Genomic DNA, 24589 nt, shown 5'->3' with positions numbered 1-24589 from the left:
CCGCCCCCCCCCCAAACCCGGGATGCGGCACTCCCCCCAGGCTGCGGCCCTCACCGCCTCCTCTTGAGGCCCCGACCCTCACCGCCTCCCCTCGAGGCTCCCTCACCGCCCCCCCCTCGAGGCTCCCTCACCGCCTCCCCTCGAGGCTCCCTCACCGCCTCCCCTCGAGGCTCCGACCCTCCTCGAGGCCACACTGTCTCTGTTTAGCTCACTGTCCGACACTTTGCAAGGTTACGTGGGCCACAAGCAGCTCTCCAATATTCTGCCTTTATTACCAAGCGTAACAAACGGATTGGCAGCAGGAACTGTCGAGTTCAGTCATACTGTACCTCCTAGCAGCATTCACCATGGGCATGAACACTGGCCTAACCAGCCAACTCCCTTGAAGGGCTAAAAATATAGCAGCAACTGTCTAATCTTGCTGCTTGCCCCCTCTGTGCAGTCACTGCACCTATCCACAATAGCCTGCCACTCTGACTGTTAGTGTAGTCCAATCCACAGCCGGGACTATCATCTTTGATCTCCCAAATGCATCCAGCTCTGTAAACCAACAGGCTGTGCATTTACCCATGCCACTGTGGGGTGGGCACAGTGGTTAGCACTGCTGCATCACAGTGCCAGGGACCCGGGTACAATTCTGGCCTCGGGTCACTGTCTGTGCAGAGTTTGCACGTTCTCCCCGTGTCTGTGTGGGTTTCCTCCGGGTGCTCCGGTTTCCTCCCACAGTCCAAAGATGTGCAGGTTAGGTGGATTGGCCATGTTAAATTGCCCCTTAGTGTCTCAAGATATGTAGGTTAGGGGGACTGGGCATTCTAAATTGCCCCTTAGTGCCAGGGGGATTAGCAGGGTATCTACATGGAGAGTTTGGGGATAGGGCCTGGGTGGGGTTGTTGTCAGTGCAGTCAGAATGGGCCGAATGGCCTCCTTCAGTACTGTCGGGATTTCAGGATACCCACTATTCCATGGGGATCGGAACGAAACACACACAGCTGCTTTTACACAGCCTCAAGATTTAGATTGCACTGTGGGTGATCACTGTCAGAAATACGAAAAGCTTTATTCAACCAAAACATTCAATGAACCGCACAACAGGACAGAGTGGTTTCCCCGACAGGGTGGGAAATATTAAAGCTCACATTGTTTCTTCCAGTTGTGTGTTAGAAAATGCTTTGAAACAAGAGACAACCATTCTGCCATTCGATGTGGTGCTCATTCCTTCCTTCCTACGTGCCTTCCAACCTAATCCCACTTTAAATGTTCCTTTATTCCCAAAGAGCAACCTCATTGCCTTTAAAGGTCTTTCAACACCGGCCTGTGGCGAAAGCTTCCACATTTTAACAACCATGCGGACAAAGGAATTTTATTGATTTCCCCAGGTCTCGCGTGCTTATCTGATTTGCCCCCTCCGGGTTCTCGCTTGTCAATTCCCTCATTTTGCAAAGCTCTATCAGGTCAATCCTTGGGTTTTCTCAGCTCCTGTGATTAAAAACGTTCAAACTCACCACCCGCTTTCATGGGATTCCTCATCTCTGGCAGCATTCCAGAGATGCAGGGGGATTTTCACAGTTGCTTCATTGCAGTGTTAATGTCAGCCTACTGTGACACTCATAAATAAACTTTAAACTTTAGTTCATCAACTCTGCAAATCATCCCCATTCCTTCTCAGCTTTGTTAGAGTCATAGAGGTTTACAGCATGGAAACAGGCCCTTTGGCCCAACATGTCCATGCCATCCATTGTTTTTAACCACTAAGCTAGTCCCAATTGCCCACATTTGGCCCATATCCCTCCATACCCATCTTACCCATTTAACTGTCTAAATGCTTCTTAAAAGACAAAATTGTACCCTCCTCTATTACTACCTCTGGCAGCTTGTTCCAGACACTCACCACCCTTTGTGTGAACAAAATTGTCCCTCGTGTCTCTCTTATATCTCTCCCCTCTCACCTCAAACCTATACGCTGTAGTTTTAGTCTCCCCTACCTTTGGGAAAAGATGTTGACTATCTAGCTGATCTATACCCCTCATTATTTTTGTCCCTAAACTCCAATCCCAGCAGCAATGTGGAATGTAATTAACAAGGTATAAATAGGGAAACATTCAAACAGGAATATATTTTTGGAACGCTGGATTATTTATTAGATGCAACACTCCAACAAGAGCGGCACAGTGGTTAGCACTGCTGCCTCACAGCGCCAGGGACCCGGGTTCGGTTCTCAGTTTGGGTCACTGTCTGTGCGGAGTCTGCACACTCTCCCCGTGTCTGCGTGGGTTTCCTCCGGGTGCTCCGGTTTCCTCCCACAGTCCGAAAGACGTGGTTAGGTGAATTGGCCATGCTAAATTCTCCTTCTGCGTACCCGAACAGGCGCCGGAGTGTGGCGACCATTTGTGATGCCAATAAATAAACTTTAACTTTAAACAGGGGAATGAGAGGGGGAGATGTCAGTGGACCAGTAATCCAGAGGCTCAGGCTAATGCCCTGGCGGGGTCACGGGTTCAAATCCCCACCATGGCAGCTGGTGGAATTTAAATTTAACGAATAAAATCCGGAATTGAAAGCTAGTCTCATTAATGGTGACCACGGTAACTATCATCGACCGGCATAAAAGGCCATCAAACTCATCAACCTCAGGTTGGGGGATGGCAGACATTCAAATGGCGGATGGGTGAGCTGTCACCATTGTTTATTAAGTAAAACGGGAAAGGTGGCCAAATCATGGACAGAGTCAGCATCGATTTAACAAACGGAAATCATGCTTGACAAATCTACTGGAAATCTTTGAGGATGCAACTAGTAGAGTTGATGAGGGGGAGCCGGTGGATGTGGTTTATTTGGAATTTCAGAAGGCTTTCGACAAAGTCCCACATAAAAGATTAGCGTTTAAAATTAAAGCACGTGGGATTGGGGGTAGTGTATTGAGTTTTTTAAAATTCATTCATAGAACATGTGCGTCGCTGGCTGGCCAGCATTTATTGCTGGTTGCATCCCGAGTTGTCTAAGGGCAGTTGAGAGTCAACCACATTGCTGTGGCTCTGGAGTCACATGTAGGCCAGACTGGGTAAGGACAGCAGATTTCCTTCCCTAAAGGGACATTAGTGAACCAGATGGGTTTTTCCGACAATCAACAATGGTTTCATGGTCATCAGTAGATTCTTCTCAATTTTTTTTATTGAATTCAAATTCCACCGCCTGCCGTGGCGGCATTTGAACCCAGGTCCCCAGAACATTAGCTGAGTTTCTGGATTAATAGCCTACCGATAATACCACTAGGCCATCGCATCCCATCAATGGATGGGTCGAACATTGGTTGGCAGACAGGAAACAAAGAGTAGAAATAAACAGGTCTTTTTCCAAATGGCAGGCAGTGATTAGTGGGGTACCGAAGGAATCAGTGCTGGGACTCCAGCTATTCACAATGATATAGATGAGGTAACTGAATGCAATATCTCCAAATTTGCCCTCTTTTTAGGCGCTCTTTGTATTTCGGTGCAACAAACGGGTACCAACAGAATTGACGGCGGGGCAGGCACACACACAGAAGGAGTTTGCCACAGTGCCCAGACACGTGTGAGATAAGACAAAGCTGGGTGGATGGGTGAGCTGTGAGGAGATGCAGAGATGCTTCAGTTTAATTTGCACAAGTTGAGTGAGTGGCAAATGAATGGCATGAGTGTAATGTAGCAAAAACAGGAAGGCAGATTATCTGGGGGGAATGTGCAACGAGACTTAGGTGTCCTTGTGCAACAGTCACCGAAAGTAAGCATGCAGGTGCAGCAGGCAGCAAATGGTCAGATTGCCTTCATAGCAAGAGGGTTTGAGTACAGGAGCAGTTATAGGGGCCTTGGTGAGACCATACCTGGAATACTGTTTGCAGTTTTGGTCACCTTATCTAAGGAAAGATGCCCTTGCGATAGGAGTGCAGCGAAGGTTTACTATACTGATTCCTGGGACTGCTAGACTGACAAATAATGAGAGATCGAGTTAGGTTTATATTCATCCGTATTTGGAATAATGAGAGAGTGGGGGAAGCTCATAGAAACCTATAAAATTCTAACAGGACTGGACAGGGTAGATGCAGAAAGTATGTTCCTGATGGGGTGTCCAGAACCAGGGGTCACAGTCGACAGTAAACCATTTAGGACTCAGGTAATGAGAAATTTCTTCACCCGGAGAGTGGTGAATGTGTGAAATTCACTACCACTGAAAGCAGTTGGAGCCAAAACATTGTATGTTTTCAAGAAGGAATTAGGTATAGCTCTTGCGGCTAAAGGGATCACAAAGGATATGGGGTGGGGGAGCGGGAACAGGTTACTGAGTTGGAGGATCAGCCATGACCTTAATGAATGGCGGAGCAGGGTCAAAGTGCTAAAAGGCCTACTCTTGCTCCTATTTTCGATCTGGTTCACTATCGTCCTTTCAGGAAGGAAATCAGCCACCCCTACCTGGTCTGGCCGACATGTGACTCCAAATTCACATTAGGGATGAGCAACAAATGCTGGCCTTGCCAGCAATCCCACATCCCATGGAAAAATTAAATACAACAATTCTGCTGACTCAAGAACAGCTTCTTCCCTGCTGCCATCAGACTTTTGAATGGACCTACCTCGCATTAAGTTGATCTTTCTCCACACCCTAGCTATGACTGTAACACTACATTCTGCACTCTCTCATTTCCTTACCTATGAACAGTATGCTTTGTCTGTATAACACGCAAGAAACAATACTTTTCACTGGATACTAATACATGCGACAATAATAAATCAAATCAAAATACAGTCTTGTGCACAATCAGTCTTCACCACTCCCCACGGACCAGGCTTGTTTTTATATTCTATACTTCCAGATCCATCCTTACTTGCACTGCCATCTTTTATGACCTCTATATCTGTGAACCGAGGTCCCCAATGCTCCTGTTAAAATATATTACTTCCAAAACATAATACCTTTATGCTTAACCCATTCTGCAATCCTGCCAGGTTGTATCCCCTGCAGTTTTCCACAATGTTTCTCACAATGTATTACAATCTTCATCAACTCAGAGTCAATGAAATCTTAGAATCATTGAATCCCTACAGTGCAGGAGGTGGCCATTCGGCCCATTGAGTCTGCACCAACAACAATCCCACACAGGCCCTACCCCCGTAACCCCACATAAAATTACCCCGCTAATCCCTCTAACCGACGCATTCCAGGACAGTAAGGGGCAATTTAGCATGGCCAATGCACCTAACCCGCACATCTTTGGAGTGTGGGAAGAAACCGGAGCGCCCGGAGGAAACCCACAGGGAGAATGTGCAGACTCCACACTGACAGTGACCCAAGCCAGGAATCAAACCCGGGTCCCTGGAACTGGGAGGCAGCAGTGCTAACCACTGTGCCACCGTGCCACCCATCAATATCAACTTGCCTCCTTCAACACCAAAGTCCAGATCGCGGTGATATGCAAGTAAATACATGTGGTACCGAAGTGGACGCTGTACCTCATTATTCTGACCAACTTTCTTTTACCACTATTCTTTCTATCATGCAACCATCCTCCCATCCCAATTGTTATATTCCTTTGCACCCCATGTGCTATGTACTCATCACCCTCAACACCAGTCTCTTAGGTTGGACAATATAAGATACTAGTCTAAAACAGCCAATAATTCTAATTCTCCACCGAAACAAGCAATGGTTGCCAACAAGCTGGAACTTAAACGGTATGGAACACGCTGCTTCCCGAATGTCATAACTTACAATACAATACTCATGGCAAAATGCTCAGCCTAGGCGAAACAAGTGATCAGATAAGATGTTGGAATTGAACCGACAATTATGAGTGGTTGTGTATTGAAAGTTTGGAATTCCCGGAAGCACAAACTCAGCTCTCGATACTGAAAGGGAAAAAAAACGTACTCAGGCCGTAACTGCGGCAGTCGGCTTGCTCAGCTGATAACCCGCTCCCCACACCCAGCCCCATCACCCCGAGCACAGTCAAAAGACACACACTGACACTTACCCCAGTGGAAGTTGTGACTCGTGTATTCCGACCAGCCTCACCCAAACCTGCCATCACCTGCTGTACTGATTGCTGTAACAATACGGAAAGGAAACATCATCGGGACGACACTGCAGCACCCGTGTGGATGTACCCCACACTATAAATCAGTGTCACGTTATCAGGGAACACACACACACACGCATAACAAAAAAAAAGACACGTCTTTGCGACGTGCATGCATTCGCAGCTACCTTGGAGCCTTCCTATATAAGCAAGAACAGCTATAAGATGTACGTGGGATGTTGGTCTGCGACTGTTATTAGGCTTAACTATGCAGCCTTGGCTACTTGCTGCGCAAAATATAACGTAACGCTTTATTGAAACCCGGTGGGCATGTCAAGGTTTCGTGCCACCAGATGATCTGCTGCGGTGTCACTCACTGCAGTAATAACAGTGGCATCAAAGATGTGCAGATGCCAGTGTTGGACTGGGGTGGGCACAGTAAGAAGTCTCACAACACCAGGTTAAAGTCCCAACAGGTTTATTTGGAATCACGAGCTTTCGGAGCGCTGCTCCTTCCTCAGGTGAATGGTATCAAAGTGTGACAGCGCACACACAGTTCCTACCTTGTACTGAGGAAAAATTGCCCAGGCTGCAATGCACAACAACTAACACTCTCGACTGGTTTGGAACAATACAGCCAAACTTTGGGTGGCACAGTGGTTAGCACTGCTGCCTCACAGCGCCAGGGACCCGGGTTCGATTCCGGCTTCGGGTGATTGCCTGTGCGGAGGTCGCACATTCTCCCCGTGGCTGCGTGGGTTTCCTCTGGGTGCTCCGGTTTTCTCCCGCAGTCCGAAATGCAGCTTAGGTGGATTGGACATGCTAAATTGCCCCTTTAGTGTTGCAAGATGTTAGATGGATTAGCCATGGTGAATGTGTGGGGATAAGGCAGGGGAGGCGGCCTGGGTAAGAGATACTGTCAAGAGAGTCAGTGCAGACTCGATGGACCAAAAGGCCTCCTTCTGTACAGCAGGGTTTCTATGATTCTATGCAACCCTGGGGGACAAAAATAAAAGCCACTGTTAAAACAGCACAGCCTGGCATCCACTGCAATTAACAGGGCCACAGTCAGAGCAGTGCAGAATAGGAGCGCTGGGAGTTGTTTTGATGGAATAGCTGGGATTACGGAGGCTGGGAAACTCCAGAAAGGGTACATCTGTCCTTGCTGGCACATTGCACTGGCTGCATCTGACCTTTCAAACTTGGATTGCATATTTTATTTACTCTTTCATTGGATGTGGGCGTCACTGGCAAGGCCAACATTAGCTGCCCACCCACTAGTGGCCTTGGACCGAGGGTCGCGCGAGGGCCATTTCAGAGGGCAGGTAAGAGTCAGCCACATCGCAGTCACGTCCAGGTTAAGGACATTAGCGAACCGGAGGAGTTTTACAACAATCACAAACTTTATATTCATTAGATTTTAAATTCCACCAGCTGCCACGGTGGGTTTGAACCCGTGTCCCCAGGACCCAGGCCTCAGGATCATTAGCCCAGGACGTTACCACTACACCCTCTCCCCCAGTACAAATAGAATTAACACTAGGATGAAGTTGCAGGCCGATCCGAGGGTCAGCGCAAACATACACAAGTTATCTCAATGCGCATTGAGGCCATTCGGCTCATCTGCAAATACTAACATTCTCAACTAGCTTGTAACAATAAAGCCAAAGTCGGGACCCTGGGGACAAAAATGAAAACTACTCTTACAACAGCCTGGCACCTACTGCATTAGTACACAAGGTACACAGTCAGAGCAGTGCACAATATGCAGGATGAGATTTCCTTTTGATGGAAAAGCTATGATTATGGAGCCTGGGAAACCACGGAAAGTCTGTAACTGTTGACATTCACTGCATGGTGCCACAGTGGTTAGCACTGCTGCCTCACAGCGCCAGGGATCCGGGTTCGAGTCCCGGCTTGGGTCACTGTCTGCACAGAGTCTGCAGTCTGCATATTTCCCCCCGTGTCTGCATGAGTTTCCTCCAGGTGCTCCTATTTCCTTCCACAGTCCCAAAGACGTGCTGGTTAGGTGCATTGGCCATGCTAAATTCTCCCTCAGTGTATCAGAACAGGCGCCGGATTGTGGCGACTAGGGGAATTTCACAGTGACTTCATTGCAGTCTTAATGTAAGCCTATTAATAAATAAACTTTAAACCTGAAACCAAGCGAACTGCTCCCCAAACCCCACAACTCAAAAAGGAACTTGGGGGCTCTCTGGCCTTCATCCATCCATTGTTACGACAACAGACACCTCCATCCTCAATTTAGAATAACCCTTGCAACACTTTGCCTCCCTCTTCTTTCAGTTAAAATGCTTGACAAGACCTCTGACCAAGTTCCTGTCCAGCCCTGAGAATCTCTCTCTTCCTGGTTGGGCGCCCATTCCGCCACACCTATTTGGAAAGTTCCTTGGGATATTTCTTCACATTAACGACTCTGGATTGAATGCAAAATTACTCGTTGCTAAGCGTCACAGGTGGAGAAATTGGACATGGATTTTCACAGGCCGTTTACCGGAGGCACTCTATTATTATTTTGGGAAAAACACGTGCGAAAACTGGTTAGGACGCAGAAAGCCTGACATGCCACCTGAGGATTGCTTTCTTTTTTGGACGAGAGTGGTGGTGGCAGTGTAGGGGAAAGGCTTTCACTCCGCCAGCTGGCACCGCTCGCTGCCCCTGTCCCTCAGATCTCCACCACTGACCTGTATCTGCTGAGGGTCCAGAAGGTTGACGGGCAGATTGAAGGTGCCCACCATCACGTAGCTGTTGGCGTTCCTGTCGTGGGGTCCGCCTGGAGTCCCCCGCGTGCCTCCGGGGTGCGGCATGGAAGCCCCCGCTGAGGAAGGTCCGCCTGTGGCTGCCTGCGCCTGGGGCGGCGCGCGCTCCACCAAATGGATGACTTTGTGGTGAACATCTGAGTAGAAGACGGGACACACGAAAACAAGTTAGAGAACTCTGCAGGAAAGTAACGTGCAAAAGTCTGCTTTAGTCATTGAGCTGCTTATTTCAGAGGCATCAGGAGGTAAATCTTGCAGTGCAGAAGGAGGCCCTTCGGTTCAATGAGTCTGCACCAACCAAAATCCCACCCAGGCCCAATCCTCGTAACCCACATATTTAACCTGCTAATCCCCTGACACTAGAGTCAATTTAGCATGGCCAATCAACCTAAGCTGTACATCTTTGGAGTGTGGAAGGAAACCGGAGCACCGGGAGGAAACCCATGCAGACACGGGGAGAGCATGCAAACTCCACACAGACAGTGACCCAAGGCCGGAATCGAACCTGGGTCCCTGGCGCTGTGAGGCAGCAGTGCTAATCGCTGTACCACCGTGCCGTCCCCCTGCCATTAACAGCTACGATAGAGCCCAGGTCCTTCCCTGAGCCGAATGCATTCCCTTTAATGTAAAGCTGAGCCTGTCAGCAACTGGAGGTAACAGACCTCACTTATCAATGGAAATGCAGTCTTCACAAGACCTTGTATTGTGAAAACCAAAATCAAGCTTTCGGATAAATGAGACGTCTGATATTGTCACGGTTTATAGAAACCTCCGCCATTTCAATGTTATACGATGGGGCGAGATGAAGTAAGGCTGGAGGAGGCTTGTGTGCAGTGTGTTCTCTGACCTGTTGACTGTGTTGTGAATACAGTGTAACATACTATGTGATCAACATTGCTGTAGAGCCACCTAGCTGTTCGCCACCTCTGACCACCTCAGCACAGACTAGTCCTGGGCCGGCACAGTGGTTAGCACTGCTGGCTCACAGTGCCAGGGACCCGGGTTCAAGTCCCGGCTTGGGCCAGTCAGTGTAGCGTTTGCACATTCTCCCAGTGTCTGCATGGGTTTCCTCCGGGCGCTCCGGTTTCCTCCCACAGTCTGAAAGACGTGCTGGTTAGGGCGCATTGGCCATGCTAAATTCTCCCTCAGTGTACCAGAACAGGTGCCGGAGTGTGGCGACAAGGGGATTTTCACAGTCACTTCATTGCGGTGTTAGTGTAAGCCTACTTGCGACACTAATAAATTAAGTTTAACTTTAAAGCCCCAATCCTGCTTGTCGGCTGGTAAGCAGCGGGAAACTGCAAGTGCCACTGGAACCTTATCGATACCATGTTGTCTCTATCCTTGGAGCAGCGAATCCAATTCTAATCACTTCCTCTCCTCCAGGCAAACAGCATTTACTTTCATAGATTTGTGGGACTCTCTGAAATAACCATGCAACTCATTCTAACTCTCCGCCATAGCCCCTCAAACATCAAGTATTTATCCAACTCCCTTTTGCGCGCTACTACTGAATCGACTTCCACCGGGTCGTGCATTCTACATCACAACAACTCACTGCATGAAATAATTTTCCCTCTTTGCTAAATGATCTTTATCTATGTCCTCTTAAACCAATCCTTCTACTGCAGGAACAAGCTCCTCCTTATCTGGTCCGTGTAAGTTAAAGGCGAACGTTAGTCAGGGCAGCACGGTGGCACAGTGGTTAGCACTGTTGCCTCACAGTACCAGGGACCCAGGTTCGATTCCCGGCTTGCGTCACTGTCTGTGTGGAGTCTTGATGTGGAGTGCTCCTTCTTCAGGTGAGTGAGGACTTGTGTTCACAAACAAGGCATTTTATACACCTCTATTAAGTCTCCCCTCATCCTCCATCTTTCCAGGGAGAACAACTCCAGTTTACCCAATCTCTCCTCATAACTAAGCCCCGGACTTGCACACTCCGAAAGCTAAGGTTTTGTGAGAGGAAGGTCATGCCTCACTAACCTGGTGGAGTTTTTTGAAGAAGTGACTAGAATGGTTGACGAGGGAAGGGCCATGGATGTCGTCTATATGGACTTAAGTAAAGCGTTTGACAAAGTCCCTCATGGAAGGCTGGTGCAAAAGGTTGGATCTCATGGGATAAAGGGGGAGGTGGCTAGATGGGTGGAGAACTGGCTTGGTCACAGAAGACAGAGGGTGGTAGTGGAAGGGTCCTTTTCCGGCTGGAGGCCTGTGACTAGTGGTGTTCCGCAGGGCTCAGTACTGGGACCTCTGCTGTTTGTGATTTATATAAACGATCTGGAAGAAGGTGTAACTGGGGTGATCAGTAAGTTTGCAGACGACACAAAATTGGCAGGATTTGCAGATAGTGAGGAGCATTGTCAGAGGCTACAGAAGGATATAGATAGGCTGGAAATTTGGGCAAAGAAATGGCAGATGGAGTTCAATCCTGATAAATGCGAAGTGATGCATTTTGGTAGAAATGATGTAGGGAGGAGCTATACGATAAATGGCAGAACCATAAAGGGTGTAGATACGCAGAGGGACCTGGGTGTGCAAGTCCACAGATCCTTGAAGGTGACGTCACAGGTGGAGAAGGTGGTGAAGAAGGCATATGGCATGCTTGCCTTTATAGGACGGGGCATAGAGTATAAAAGTTGGGGTCTGATGTTGCAGATGTATAGAACGTTGGTTCGGCCGCATTTGGAATACTGCGTCCAGTTCTGGTCGCCACACTACCAGAAGGACGTGGAGGCTTTGGAGAGAGTACAGAGGAGGTTTACCAGGATGTTGCCTGGTATGGAGGGGCTTAGTTATGAGGAGAGATTGGGTAAACTGGAGTTGTTCTCCCTGGAAAGACAGAGGATGAGGGGAGACTTAATAGAGGTGTATAAAATTATGAAAGGCATAGATAGGGTGAACGGTGGGAAGCTTTTCCCCAGGTCGGTGGTGACGTTCACGAGGGGTCATAGGTTCAAGGTGAAGGGGGGGGGGGGAGAGGTTTAACACAGATATCAGAAGGGCATATTTTACACAGAGGGTGGTGGGGGCCTGGAATGCGCTGCCAGGCAAGGTGGTGGAGGCGGACACACTAGGAACGTTTAAGACTTATCTAGATAGCCACATGAACGGAGTGGGAATGGAGGGATACAAAAGAATGGTCTAGTTTGGACCAGGGAGCGGCACAGGCTTGGAGGGCCGAAGGGCCTGTTCCTGGGCTGTATTGTTCTTTGTTCTAATGCTGCCAAATAAACCTGTTGGACTTTAACCTGGTGTTGTGAGACTTCTTACTGTGTGGAGTCTCCCACTGTCTGCGTAGGTTTCCTCCGGGTGCTCCGGTTTCCTCCCACAGTCCGAATGACGTGCTAGTTAGGTGCATTGACCCGAACTGGAGTTGGACTGTGGCGTCTAGGGGAATTTCATGGTAACTTCATTGCAGTGTTAATGCAAGCTTTACTTGTGACACTAATAAAAACTTTAAGTCTTCAAACAGGTACATACTCACACGATCTTCGAATCATAGGAAGTTCACAGCACAGAAAGAGGCCATTTGGCCCCTAATGACTGCAACAGCCAAAAAAAGAGCCACCCGGCCTAATGGCATTTTCCACCATTTGATCCGCAGCCCTGCAGGTTACGGTACTTGTGACGCAGAGTCATATTTTCGCCCATTTATAAAGCAAAAATTGTTTCAAGATTTTGCTGAGAAATATTCATTTTGCTAAGTGGATTACGCATCACTGCATCTGGCTTTAAGATGATTGTGAATTCAGTGCCCCTCTGCCTCCTCCCCAAAGCCAAAAACGCTGTCTGTATCAGCGGGGCCAAAAGGTCCATTTCTGATGCACAATCCAAGTTTTCTTTTTCGTGACACAAGTAGACTTACATTAACACTGCAATGAAGTTATCATGAAAATCCTCTAGTCGCCACACTCCGGTGCCTGTTCGGGTACACTGAGGGAGAATTTAGCATGGCCAATGCACCCTAACCAGCACGTCTTTCAGACTGTGGGAGGAAACCGGAGCACCCGGAGGAAACCCACGCAGACACGGGGAGAAAATGCAGACTCCACACAGATGGTAACCCAAGCTGGGAATCGAACCCAGGTCCCTGGTGCTGTGAGGCAGCAGTGCTAACCACTGTGCCACCATGCTGCCCACGTGCAAGTGATAAGGTCTGTAAAAAGAACCACTGCGCCGCAGGGTTAGAGGAAAAGCTGAGCACCTAAAGGGAAGAGTAACTCTGGGGGTTAATACTCACCGTAATCTTTCAGCTTCCTGTCATCTTGCAGGACTCGACCCTGGTAAATGAGCCTCTGCTTGTCGGCGGGGATGCTCACTGAGCTGGAGATATGTTCCTTGAATTCTTTGACTGTAAGCTGGAGGAGAACAAACAGCAACTCAGTTAAAACAAGCTGAGGCAAGTGGCAATCCAGCAAAGCACCGTCAAAACACTCAGCATGAACTGAGACACCGTGGGGCAGTGAGGATGATACCGATTGACTGCAACAGGACATGGGTCGGCTAGCCGAATAGGCAGACAAGTGGGGAATGGAATTTAATACACCGAACCATGAGGCGAGCATTTCGGCAGAAGGGATTGGGAGAGACAATATAGACCATAGGGCACAATTTTAAAGAGTGTAACAGGGTCAAATGGTTCAGAAACATAGAAGATAGGAGCAGGAGGCCATTCTGCTCCGCCATTCATCACGATCATGGCTGATCATCCAACTCAATATCCTGCTTTCTCCCCATAACCTTTGATCCCATTCGCCCCAAGTGCTATATCCAGTCGCCTCTTGAATACATTCAATGTCTTGGCATCAACTACTTCCTGTAGTAATGAATTCCACAGGCTCACCACTCAGGGTGAAGAAATGTCTCCTCACCTCTGTCCTAAATGGTCTACCCTGAATCCTCAGGCTGTGACCCCTGGTTCTGGACTCCCCCACCATCGGGAACATCCTCCCTGCATCTATCCTGTCTAGTCCTGTTAGAATTTTATACGGCTCTATGACATATTGGGGGCATGGTTAGCAAAGCACATAGGAGCTAGGGCTCCATAAATAGAGGTAGGGAGTACATACAAACATATCAATTTTGAGTGGGCCATTCAGCCCCTCGGATCCGCTCTACCATTTGACAAAATCATGGCTGATCTGCTGGCGACCTCAACTCCACTTCCTGCCCACTGCCCGATACCTATTGGTTCCCTAGTTTCTATCGACCATTGCCTTAAAAATATTCCATAAGCCCGTCTCTGCAACTCTTTGGGGGGAGAATGTTCCACAGACTCAAGACCTTTTGAGAAGAAAAAAATCTCATCCTTTTTTAAATGGGAGTGCCCTTCTTTTTGAAGCGTCCCCTAATCCCTCCCACAAAGAGGGAAACATTCCTTCAGCATTCACCCTGTCAAGTTCCCTCAGGGTCTTGGATGTTTCAGTAAAATAGTTTCTCATTTGTCTAAACACCAACAGGCCCAAGCTGTCCAACCTTTCCTCATCCACTCTCCCCCCGCACCCCCAACATCCTCCCCCACTCCCCCCCGCCACCCCAAGAATCAGTCGAGTGAATCTACTCTGAGCTGCTTCTAAAGCAATCATGTCCTTTCTTAAGTAACGAGAGCAAATATCAAATTCAAAATTATATCATTCATAATTCCACGCAAGATGATTTCAGTACATCCTGGGTGGGGTACAGTGGTTCCCACTGCTGCCTCACAACACCAAGGACCGGGTTCAAGTCCCGGTTTGGATCACTGTCTGGATTGAGTTGACACGTTCTTCCCGTGTCTGCGTGGGTTTCCGCCAGGTGCTCCGGTTTCCTCCCACAGATGTGCTGGTTAGGGTGCATTGGCCATGCTAAATTCTCCCTCAGTGTACCCAAACAGGCACTGGAGTGTGGCGACTAGGGGATTTTCACAGCAACTTCACTGCAGTGTTAATGTAAGCGTACTTGTGACACTAATAAATAAACTTTAAAATGATCACATCAAAGAGAAAAATCTTTGTGCTGGATAATGGCAAGCTTCCCATTTCAGGCAGAAGCCTCATTCTACACGGGGAGAACGTGCAGACTCCGCACAGAGAGTGACCCAAGCTGGGAATTGAACCCGGGTCCCTGGCGCTGAGAGGCAGCAGTGCTAACCACTGCCACCATGCCGCCCCAGATGCAGAGTAAATGGATAGACGAGTCTGTTCTGCAAAATAACGCCCCGAGGTTGAGAAAGAAGGTAGCAAAGGAGTGCCACTGGCCACCTCCAGATCGAGCCAGTACTTACCTCTTCCTCAACTGTGTAGGTCCTGCTCTGGGAGTCCAGAGTCTTCACTGTAACCTCTGTCATGGCCATAACTGGCTTTTTGTTCTCCTCTGCAACAGAACACATCAGTCATAACTGTTAGTACCCAGATATACGATAACCAATTTAAAAGTGATCACAGTCGCTGGGAGCCAGTGATCTGAAGACGCAACGGCCGTGTGGTGCCCTACAGCACTCAACAATTCTGTGACTTCAGTTCAGATACAGTCCTATCACCTCTGGAAGCCGGGTTCAAATTCAGGCCACCCCCCAACCCCGCCCCACAATCACCATTGCTTGAATGGTTCATCTCATCACTGCTCTACATGGGGGCCTTGCTCGGTATAAATTAACTGCAAACTGGTTTCCAACGTTACTAGAATCATAGAATCCCAACAGTGCAGAAGGAGGCCATTCGGCCCATCACGTCTGCACTGACTCTCCGACAGAGCATCTTACCCAGGCCTTATCTCCGCAACCCCACATATTTGCCCTGCTAACTCTCCTAACCTATACATCATGGGACACCAAGGAACAATTGGTCACAGCTAATCGAACTAACCTGCACATCTTTTGGACTGTGGGAGGAAACCGGAGCACCCGGAATTAACCCACACAGACACGGGGAGAATGTGCAGACTCCACACAGACAGTAACCCAAACTGGGAATTGAACCCGGGTCCCTGGCGCTGTGAGGCAGCTGTGCTAACCACTGTGCCGTTACTCCAGTGATTCTGCTTCAATAAGGAATTTGCCGGCTTTGAGACATCCCAAAACTGTGAAAGGCATTATGTAGACACAGTCTTTTGTTCTTTTAAATCCATTTTCATGTCATGCTCCGAGTTGGCGAGGTGATAAACGGCACAAAATCTCATACGGTGCTCCCTAAGAGTTTGGGTTGGAAACATTGGAAGTGTCTCACCAGCTGTCCAAAATGGGAAGAGTTCCATCTCTCAAACAAATATACAAGAACATGGAAAAGAGCTGGCGTTGTGGCTGGAGCTCTTCGGAACAGTTCAAAAGCAAACCTCACACTTTCACTACATATTTAGGATCCTTAGTGCATCATCTTAAATTGACCCCACCACCAGTGAGTGAGTGCATGGCAGGATTCCTTATGTAATCACAGGCACATTAATGCACGGCGGACAAAAGTCTGTGGGCCCCAGCAGCAAAAGTATCGGATGACAGAAAATTTCAATCAACCAAGAGGACAGGATCAGGAAGATAATTACTAGACGTAGCTTCAAAAACTAATCTGGGACAACTGGCTGCGTGGGTCAAATATAAATGGATGTTATAGCAGACGGCATGTTTATTTATTCATACAGCTATTATTTATTTATACAGCTCTGACGAAGGGTCATCGAGACTCGAAACGTTGGCTCTATTCTCTCTCCACAGATGCTGTCAGATCTGCTGAGATTTTCCAGCATTTTTCATTTTCTGTGGCATGTTTATTTTGCTGTAATTAATGCAGTCACGGACACCAATTTGGGTACTTAAATATTTGTCATGTTGGCACTTAAAAGGAAAGTCCATACACGAATAATCCAAGTGGAGAATTAATTTGCAAGCATTTTAAGATGTTGCAGGACATTGCAATGTAGGAATTCGAGTGTGAGCATTCAGCCTCTTGAGCCTGATCCAGCAGTCCATAACTTTAGTTCGGCCACACTTGGAATATAGTGTTCAATTCTGGTCGCCACACTACCAGAAGGATGTGGAGGCTTTGGAGAGGGTACAGAAAAGATTTACCAGATGTTGTTTGGCATGGAGGGCATTAGCTATGAGGAGAGGTTGGAGAAACATGGTTTGTTCTCACTGGAACGATGGAGGTTGAGGGGTGGCCTGATAGAAGTCTACAAGATTATGAGGGGCATGGACAGAGTGGATAGTCAGAAGTGTTTCCCAGGGTGGAAGAGTCAATTACTAGGGGGCATAGATTTAAGGTACGAGGGGCAAGGTTTAAAGGAGATGTACGAGGCAAGTTTTTTTACACAGAGGGTGGTGGGTGCCTGGAACTCGCTGCCGGGGATGGTAGTGGAAGCAGATACGAGAGTGACTTTTAAGGGCGTCTTGACAAATACATGAATAGGATGGGAATAGAGGGATATGGTCCCTGGAAGGGTAGGAGGGTTTTAATTCAGACGGGCAGCATGGTCGGTGCAGGCTTGGAGGGCCGAAGGGCTTGTTCCTGTGCTGTAATTTTCTTTGTTCTTAATACGCTTACAGAAGCAGCATTTGGGATTCTATTGTGGCCCACTTTGTCAACACCGGCCAAAAAATATTTTTTGAAAAGCTATGCAGCCCATTCTAAGCCCACCTTCCAGCACCCGGACCCACAGACATACAGGTTACAGATCTTCAGATGCAGATCCAACTACTTTTTAAATGAGTTGTTTGTGGGAGGAAAACATTGGCCCAGGACATAGAAACTAGAAGCAGGAGTGGGCCATTCAGCCCTTCGAGCCTGCTCCACCATTCATTACGATCACGGCTGATCATCAAATATCCTGATCCCGCCTTCCCTCCATATCCCTTGATTCCTTTCCTCCCAACAGCTATATCTAATTTCTTCTTGAAATCAGACGACGGGCTTTGGCCTCAACTAATTTCTGCAGTAGTGAATTCCACACATTCACCACCTTCTGGGTGAAGAAATTTCTCCTCACCTCAGTCCTAAAAGGTTTACCACGGGTGGAATTTGGGAAGAATTAGTTGCATACAAGCCGGACCAGGTAAGGCCAGGCTTCCTTCCTGAACACACACTAGACAACGTTCGTTACCAAATGTAATTGAAAAGATTTCCTTGTCTGTCACTCACACATTGCTCCAGACACAAGAATGAGAAACATACAATAAGGAAAATAGTTCAGCTTAGCTCGTCCTCCCAGAATGGTACAAGTCTGCTCATCGGTTAATCTCAATGTATTTTCAACCATTATCCAAACAAGTGGCTTATTCAATGCCCATTTTTTTGTGAGGCTCATTCTAAAAACCTGCCTCCACTGACTTGAATCCACTTCCCAGGTCCTATCACTTCCGACATGTAACCCTTCATAGAATCTGTGCAGTGCAGTACAGAGCTTTATAGAGACATCGAGTACAAAAGCAAGGAAGATACCACGAACCTTTGGTTCAGCCACAACTGGAGAAGTGTCTCCAATTCCGGGCACCGCACTTTGTGCAGGCTTTAGCGAGGGTGTGTGAGAATGACTTTAGGGATGAGGGACCTCAGCTACAGCGATACTGGGGTTGCTATCCTTCAGAGTGAGGAAGCTGAAGAGTTTTAATTGAGGTGTTCCAAAATCACGAGGGATCTAGACAGAGCATGGATGGGGGGTCAAAAACCAGAGGAAGCCAATTTAAGGTGATTAAAGAAAAAATCAGAGGTGACATGAGGATTTTGTTTTGACATAGTGAACGATTTGGGGCTGGAATGCACTGCCTGAGAATGCAGTGGAGGCAAATTTAATGATCCAAATTGGAAAAGAAACAGGAGGGAAAATGTTTGCAGGGCTACAGAAAAAGGGCAGCGGAGTGAGACTGGCTAAATTCCTCTGCCATTGGCTTGATGGGCTGATTGGACACGTATGTGCTTTAACCGTGCTATGATCCAAACATAGGTTCTCTTTTTTGGTCTATAACTTTTTTTTAAGGCTCTTCGGCCGTGAGCCTCGTCAGCAATTACTTGAATATACAGCACTGTCCTTGAACTGAGTGCTCCGAGCTGGACTTGCTGAACCATTTCAGAGGGCAGTTAAAGCCAACCACACTGCTATGGGTCTGGAATCACACGTAGACCGGAGTGGGTAAAGATGGCAGATTTCCCTTTTGTTGGTACCTTTCGGAACTTTAATTCTAATCAAAAAGCCAATTCAAATCAAGTCCAGTCACGGTCGCCATATGAGGGACAAACCAGGTCCAAGTTGGCAAGATATTGCATCCCATCTTGGGCACGATCAAACGAGCTGAGGCGTCGCACCCCCTCCTGGGCTTGATCTCGCGCTTCATCTGAACCAAACGGCTGAGATGGCTTTGAAAAACGGCATCAGATAAACCCTTGTTTTAACCTCATTGGCTGCCCCGATCCTTCATTCTACCCTCACTTGGGCAAACCACAATCGCAGGCGTCAGCACAGCCCAAGTGCAATAGGTGAGCCTCTTCGCCGGTCTGATCAATGTTTCACCCCTGCAAGGTATTTCTCTAAGGGGCCTCCGTAAACCAGGTGGGATTTTAAATCTACTGGATTGTTGGAAGGCCAACACTCCCGATATTGATCGAGTTTAAATGCGACCAACTGATCTGATGGGCTTTGAACTCTTGCTCCGGGAGCGTTAGTCCAGTAATGTCACAGGTGGACAGGGTGGTGAAGAAGGCATTCGGCATGCTTGACTTCATTGGTCAGAACATTGAATACAGGAGTTGGGACGTCTCGTTGAAGTTGTACAAGACATTGGTACGGCCACACTTGGAATACTGTGTACAGTTCTGGTCACCCTATTATAGAAAGGATATTATTAAACTAGAAAGAGTGTAGAAAAGATTTACGAGGATGACCGGTACTCGTTTGAGTTACAAGGAGAGGCCGGATAGACTGGGGCTTTTTTCTCCTGAAGCGTAGGAGACTTAGGGGTGATCTTATAGAGGTCTATAAAAATAATGAGGGGCACAGATCAGCTAGATAGTCAATATATTTTCCCAAAGGTAGAGGAGTCTAAAACTAGAGGGCATAGGTTTAAGGTGAGAGGGGAGAGATAGAAAAGGGTCCAGAGGGGCAATTGTTTCACACAGAGGGTGGTGAGTGTCTGGAACGAACTGCCAGAGGTAGTAGTAGAGGCAGGTACAATTTTGTCTTTTAAAAAGCATTGAGACAGTTACATGGGTAAGATGGGTATAGAGGGATATGGGCCAAACGTGGGCAATTGGGACTAGCTTTGTGGTGAAAAAAAGGGTGGCATGGACAAGTTGGGCCAAAGGGCCTGTTTCCATGCTGTCAATCTCTATGACTATGTGACCACAATGTTACCTAATAGGCTCTATTTGTTATTCCAGCGCGGGTTACAGAGTTTCAAGTTGATATCAGAGTCTTTTTTAAATGTGTTGCCTCTCCCAACCCCTATTGGTGAATTCCAGGCACCTACCACCCTCTTGAGCAGAAACAAAACTCACCTACACCCCAATCCTTCATCTGACTAATTTAGATGTCCTGCTCCTGACTGTCCTCTGCTAACACAAATAGGTTTTACCTATCCACTCTATCCAGGTCCTTCACAATCTTATACACCTGAATTAAACCACCGCTCGGCCTCCGCTGCTCCAAAGAATATAAACGCAGTCCATCCAATCTTTCCTCTTGGCTGAAATGATTCTGCCTTCACCGAGTTACAAGTCTCACGTCTCAGGGAAAACACATCTTAGTCTTTACGGTTGCACACTGTTGGCCAGTCCTTGACACGCAGACGTATGCATCGGCCGATTGTTCCTCCCTGATTTCGGCTCCGGGACTGCTGTGATTTGAGTACAGAGGGATGGAGGGAGGGAAATAGAGCCTGGGGGATCTGAGCGTGGGGCTGGACATTTGACCAGGTCCGTGAGCCGCTGCTGCAGATTGGGTGATACCAACAGAACCCTCTTAAATTTACCCTCCCGGAGAGTCAGTCATGCTGCCTTCCCGTAATAAGGTAAAGAAAAGGACGGCACAGTCCCAGATGATCATAGAGAGTTGTGGTTGGGGGGGGGGGGGGGGGGGGGGGGGGGGGGGGGTTAAGGGTTTGACCAGTGGCGATTTTAACCTCATGTGGGTGACACAGAAACTAGAAGCAGGAGTAGGCCATTCAGCCCTTTGAGCCTGCTCTGCCTTTCATTCTGATCATGGCCGATCATCAAATTCAATATCCTGATTCCCCCCCCTTGCCCCATGTGCCTTGATCCATTTAGCCCCAAGTGCTATATCTAATTTCTCCTTGAAATCAGACAAGGTTTTGGCCTCAACTACATTGACGTAGCGAATTCCACACATTCACCACCCTCTGGGTGAAGAAATTTCTCCTCACCTCAGTTCTAAAAGGTTTAGCCCTTATCCTCAAACTATGGCCCCTAGTTCTGGACTCCCCCACCATCGGGAACATTCTTTCTGCATCTATTCTGTCTAATCCTGTTAGAATTTTATAGGTTTCTATGAGATTCCCTCTCTCTTCTAAACTCCAGTGAATGTAATCATAACATAGTTTCTCCTCATTATACAGACCTGCCATCCCAGGACACTGTTCACACTGTTGCTCACACTCACTGCCTTTACACACCAACCTTTACAGATGCACCATAGAAAGCATTCTTTCTGGTTGTATCACAGCTTGGTGTGGCTCCTGCTCTGCCCAAGACCACAAGAAACTACAATAGGTCATGAACGAAGCCCAGTCCATCACTCAAACCTATTGACACTGTCTACACTTCCGCTGCCTCAGAAAAGCAGTCAGTATAATTAAGGACCACACGCACCCCGAACATACTCTCTTCCACCTTCTTCTAGGGCGGCATAGTGGTTAGCATTGCTGCCGCACAGCGCCAGGGACCCAGGTTCAATTCCGGCCTCGGGTCACTGGGAAAAAAACAAAGGGTTATTTGGACTTGAAACGTCAGCTCTTTTCTCTCCTTACAGATGCTGCCAGACCTGCTGAGATCTTCCAGCATTTTCTCTTTCAGTCTTGGGTCATTGTCTCCCCGTGTCTGCGTGTTTCCTCCGGGTTCTCCAGTTTTCTCCCACACTCCAAAGATGTGCAGGTTAGGTGGATTGGCCATGCTAAATTGCCCCTTCATGTCAGCGGGACTAGGAGAGTAAATATAGGGGCTAGGTGGGATTGTGGTCAGTGTGGGCTTGATGGGCTGAATGACCTCCTTCTGCACTGTAGATTCTATCTTTCCGTTGTAAGAAAAGAAACAAAAGTCTGAAGATGAATGAGAGGGCATCTCATAGTGGCTTATAAAATTCTAACAGGATTAGACAGGGTAGCGACAGGGAGAATGTTCCCGATGGTGGGGGAATCCAGAACCAGGGGTCACAGTCTGAGGATTCATGGTAGGCCATTTGGGATGGAAACGAGGAGACATTTCTTCACCCAAAGAGTGGTGAGCCTGTGGAATTCATTACCACAGGAAGTAGTTGCTGCCTAAAACATTGAATGTATTCAAGAGGCGGCTAGGTGTGGCACGTGGAGGCGAATGGGATCCAAGGTTATGGGGAGAGAGCTGGATTAGGCTACTGAGTTGGACGATCAGCCATGATCATGATGAGTGGCGCAGCAGGCTCGAGGGGCCGAACGGCCACCACCTGCTCAGTAAGAAGTCTCACAACATCAGGTTAAAGTCCCAACAGGTTTATTTAGTAGCACGAGCTTTTGGAGCGCTGCCCCTTCATCAGGTGATGAAGGGGCAGTGCTCCGAAACCTTGTGCTACCAAATAAACCTGTTGGACTTTAACCTGGCGTTGTGAGACTTACTGTGCCCACCCCAGTCCAACGCTGACAACTCCACATCACACCCCCTGCTCCAATGTTAAGACCGACTCAAGAACAGCTTCTTCCCTGCTGCTGTTAATGGACCTACCTCGCGCTAAGTTGATCTTTCTCTACACCCTAGCTATGACTGTAACATTACATTCTGCACCCTCTCCTTTCCTTCTCTATGAACGGTATGTTTTGTCTGTATAGCGCCCAAGAAACAATACTTTTCACTGTATGTTGATACATGTGACAATAATAAATCTAATCAAAGGGAATCCAGCCTGGTAACCCCTGGCTGTGCTCCCTCTGTAACAAGGACATGCTGCCTCAGATAGGGACACTGACAGTGTAGCCCCTGCTCCAGCTCTGGCCTTGCTGCTGCTGTGTGTGTTACAATGGCAGGGATGGAGCTGCTCAGGCTCAGCCTCCTCCCACCCCCCTCCCCAGGCCGCGGCCTACAGCTCAGGCCTCGGGCCTGCCAGTGTCGCACTCACCCAGCTGTAGCTCCGGGCTGCCGGTGTTGATGGCTGTGGGCCGGGAGGGGGAGGCTGCAGGCAGGGGTCAGTGTGGGGAGAGGCGGCGCTCTGTGTCCGGGGCTCCCCCGCTCTCTCTCTCTCTCTCTGTGTCTCCGGCCGCCTCCCGGTGTCCGCAGCGCGCCTGCGCAATCTGCGTTAGGACCCCGCCGCCATGGAAACCGCGGCTGCCCGCCGCGCTGCCTGAGCAGACTGACACTGACCCTCAACCCCTCCCCACACACACACAAACACTGACCCTCTCCCCACACACACACTGACCCCCCCTCCCACACACACACTGACCCCCTCCACACACACACACTGACCCCCCTCCCACACACACACTGACCCCCTCCCCCCTCCCACACACAAACACTGACCCTCTCCCCACACACACACTGACCCCCCCTCCCACACAAACACTGACCCTCTCCCCACACACACACTGACCCCCCCTCCCACACACACACTGACCCCCTCCCCCCTCCCACACACAAACACTGACCCTCTCCCCACACACACACTGACCCCCCCTCCCACACACACACTGACCCCCTCCCCACACACACACACAAACACTGACCCTCTCCCCACACACACACTGACCCCCTCCCCACACACACACACTGACCCCCCCCTCCCACACACACACTGACCCCCTCCCCACACACAAACACTGACCCTCTCCTCACACACACACTGAGCCCCCTCCCCCACACACACACACACACACTGACCCCCCCCCCCCCCTCCCACACACACACACTGACCCTCTCCCCACACACACTGGCCCCCCTCCCCACACACACACACTGACCCCCCCTCCCCACACACACTGCCCCCCCCCCCCCCACACACACTGCCCCCCCCCACACAAACACTGACCCCCTCCCCACACACACTGACCCCCCTCCCCACACACACTGCCCCCCCCACACACACACACACTGACCCCCTCCCCACACACACTGACCCCCTCCCCACACACACACTGACCCCCCTCCCCACACACACTGGCCCCCCACACACACACACACTGACCCCCTCCCCACACACACACTGACCCCCCTTCCCACACACACTGGCCCCCCACACACACACACACTGACCCCCTTCCCCACACACACTGGCCCCCTCCCCACATACACACTGACCCTCAACCCAGCTCCCCACATAGATGCACAGACCCTCACCCGCCCACACAGACTGACCCCCACTGACCCTCCATACACTCACTGGCCACCCCTCACACTGACACTGTCCCCCACCCCACTGACCCCCTCTCCCCACTGACCCGCCACACACACTGACCACCACTGACCCTGTCCACACTGACCTTCAGTCCACTGACCCTCTGCCCACACACACACACTGACCCCCCACTCCACACACACATTGACCCCCCCCCCCACTGACCCTGTCCACAGACACACACACACACACTGACCACCCCTCACTGTCA

The 24589-nt window shown here is 49.1% G+C and overlaps 1 protein-coding gene across 8 annotated transcripts in view; it reads right to left on the bottom strand.

Moving 5' to 3' along the window:
• The window catches only part of LOC144496826 (large proline-rich protein bag6-like), a 126668-nt gene extending 103388 nt beyond the window's left edge, over window positions 1-23280 (bottom strand). For 5 of the 8 annotated variants that reach the window (XM_078217382.1, XM_078217383.1, XM_078217384.1 and 2 more), the window contains exons 1-5: window positions 23107-23280; window positions 15089-15177; window positions 13067-13184; window positions 8752-8963; window positions 6002-6073 (exon numbers count right to left, since the gene is read on the bottom strand). In XM_078217382.1, the coding sequence (XP_078073508.1) occupies window positions 6002-6073; window positions 8752-8963; window positions 13067-13184; window positions 15089-15157 (471 nt within the window). In that variant the 5' untranslated portion in view covers window positions 15158-15177; window positions 23107-23280. The remainder of the gene's footprint in view (window positions 1-6001; window positions 6074-8751; window positions 8964-13066; window positions 13185-15088; window positions 15178-23106) is intronic. The other 3 variants (XM_078217380.1, XM_078217385.1, XM_078217387.1) reach the window with 2 other exon arrangements.
• Window positions 23281-24589: the final 1309 nt, after the last annotated feature.

Source organism: Mustelus asterias, chromosome 8, assembly GCF_964213995.1.
Source record: "Mustelus asterias chromosome 8, sMusAst1.hap1.1, whole genome shotgun sequence".
In the NCBI taxonomy this organism is placed as follows: Eukaryota; Metazoa; Chordata; class Chondrichthyes; order Carcharhiniformes; family Triakidae; genus Mustelus; species Mustelus asterias.
The sequence above is the reverse complement of the archived record's forward strand: the minus strand, read 5'-3'. Positions and strand labels throughout refer to the sequence as shown.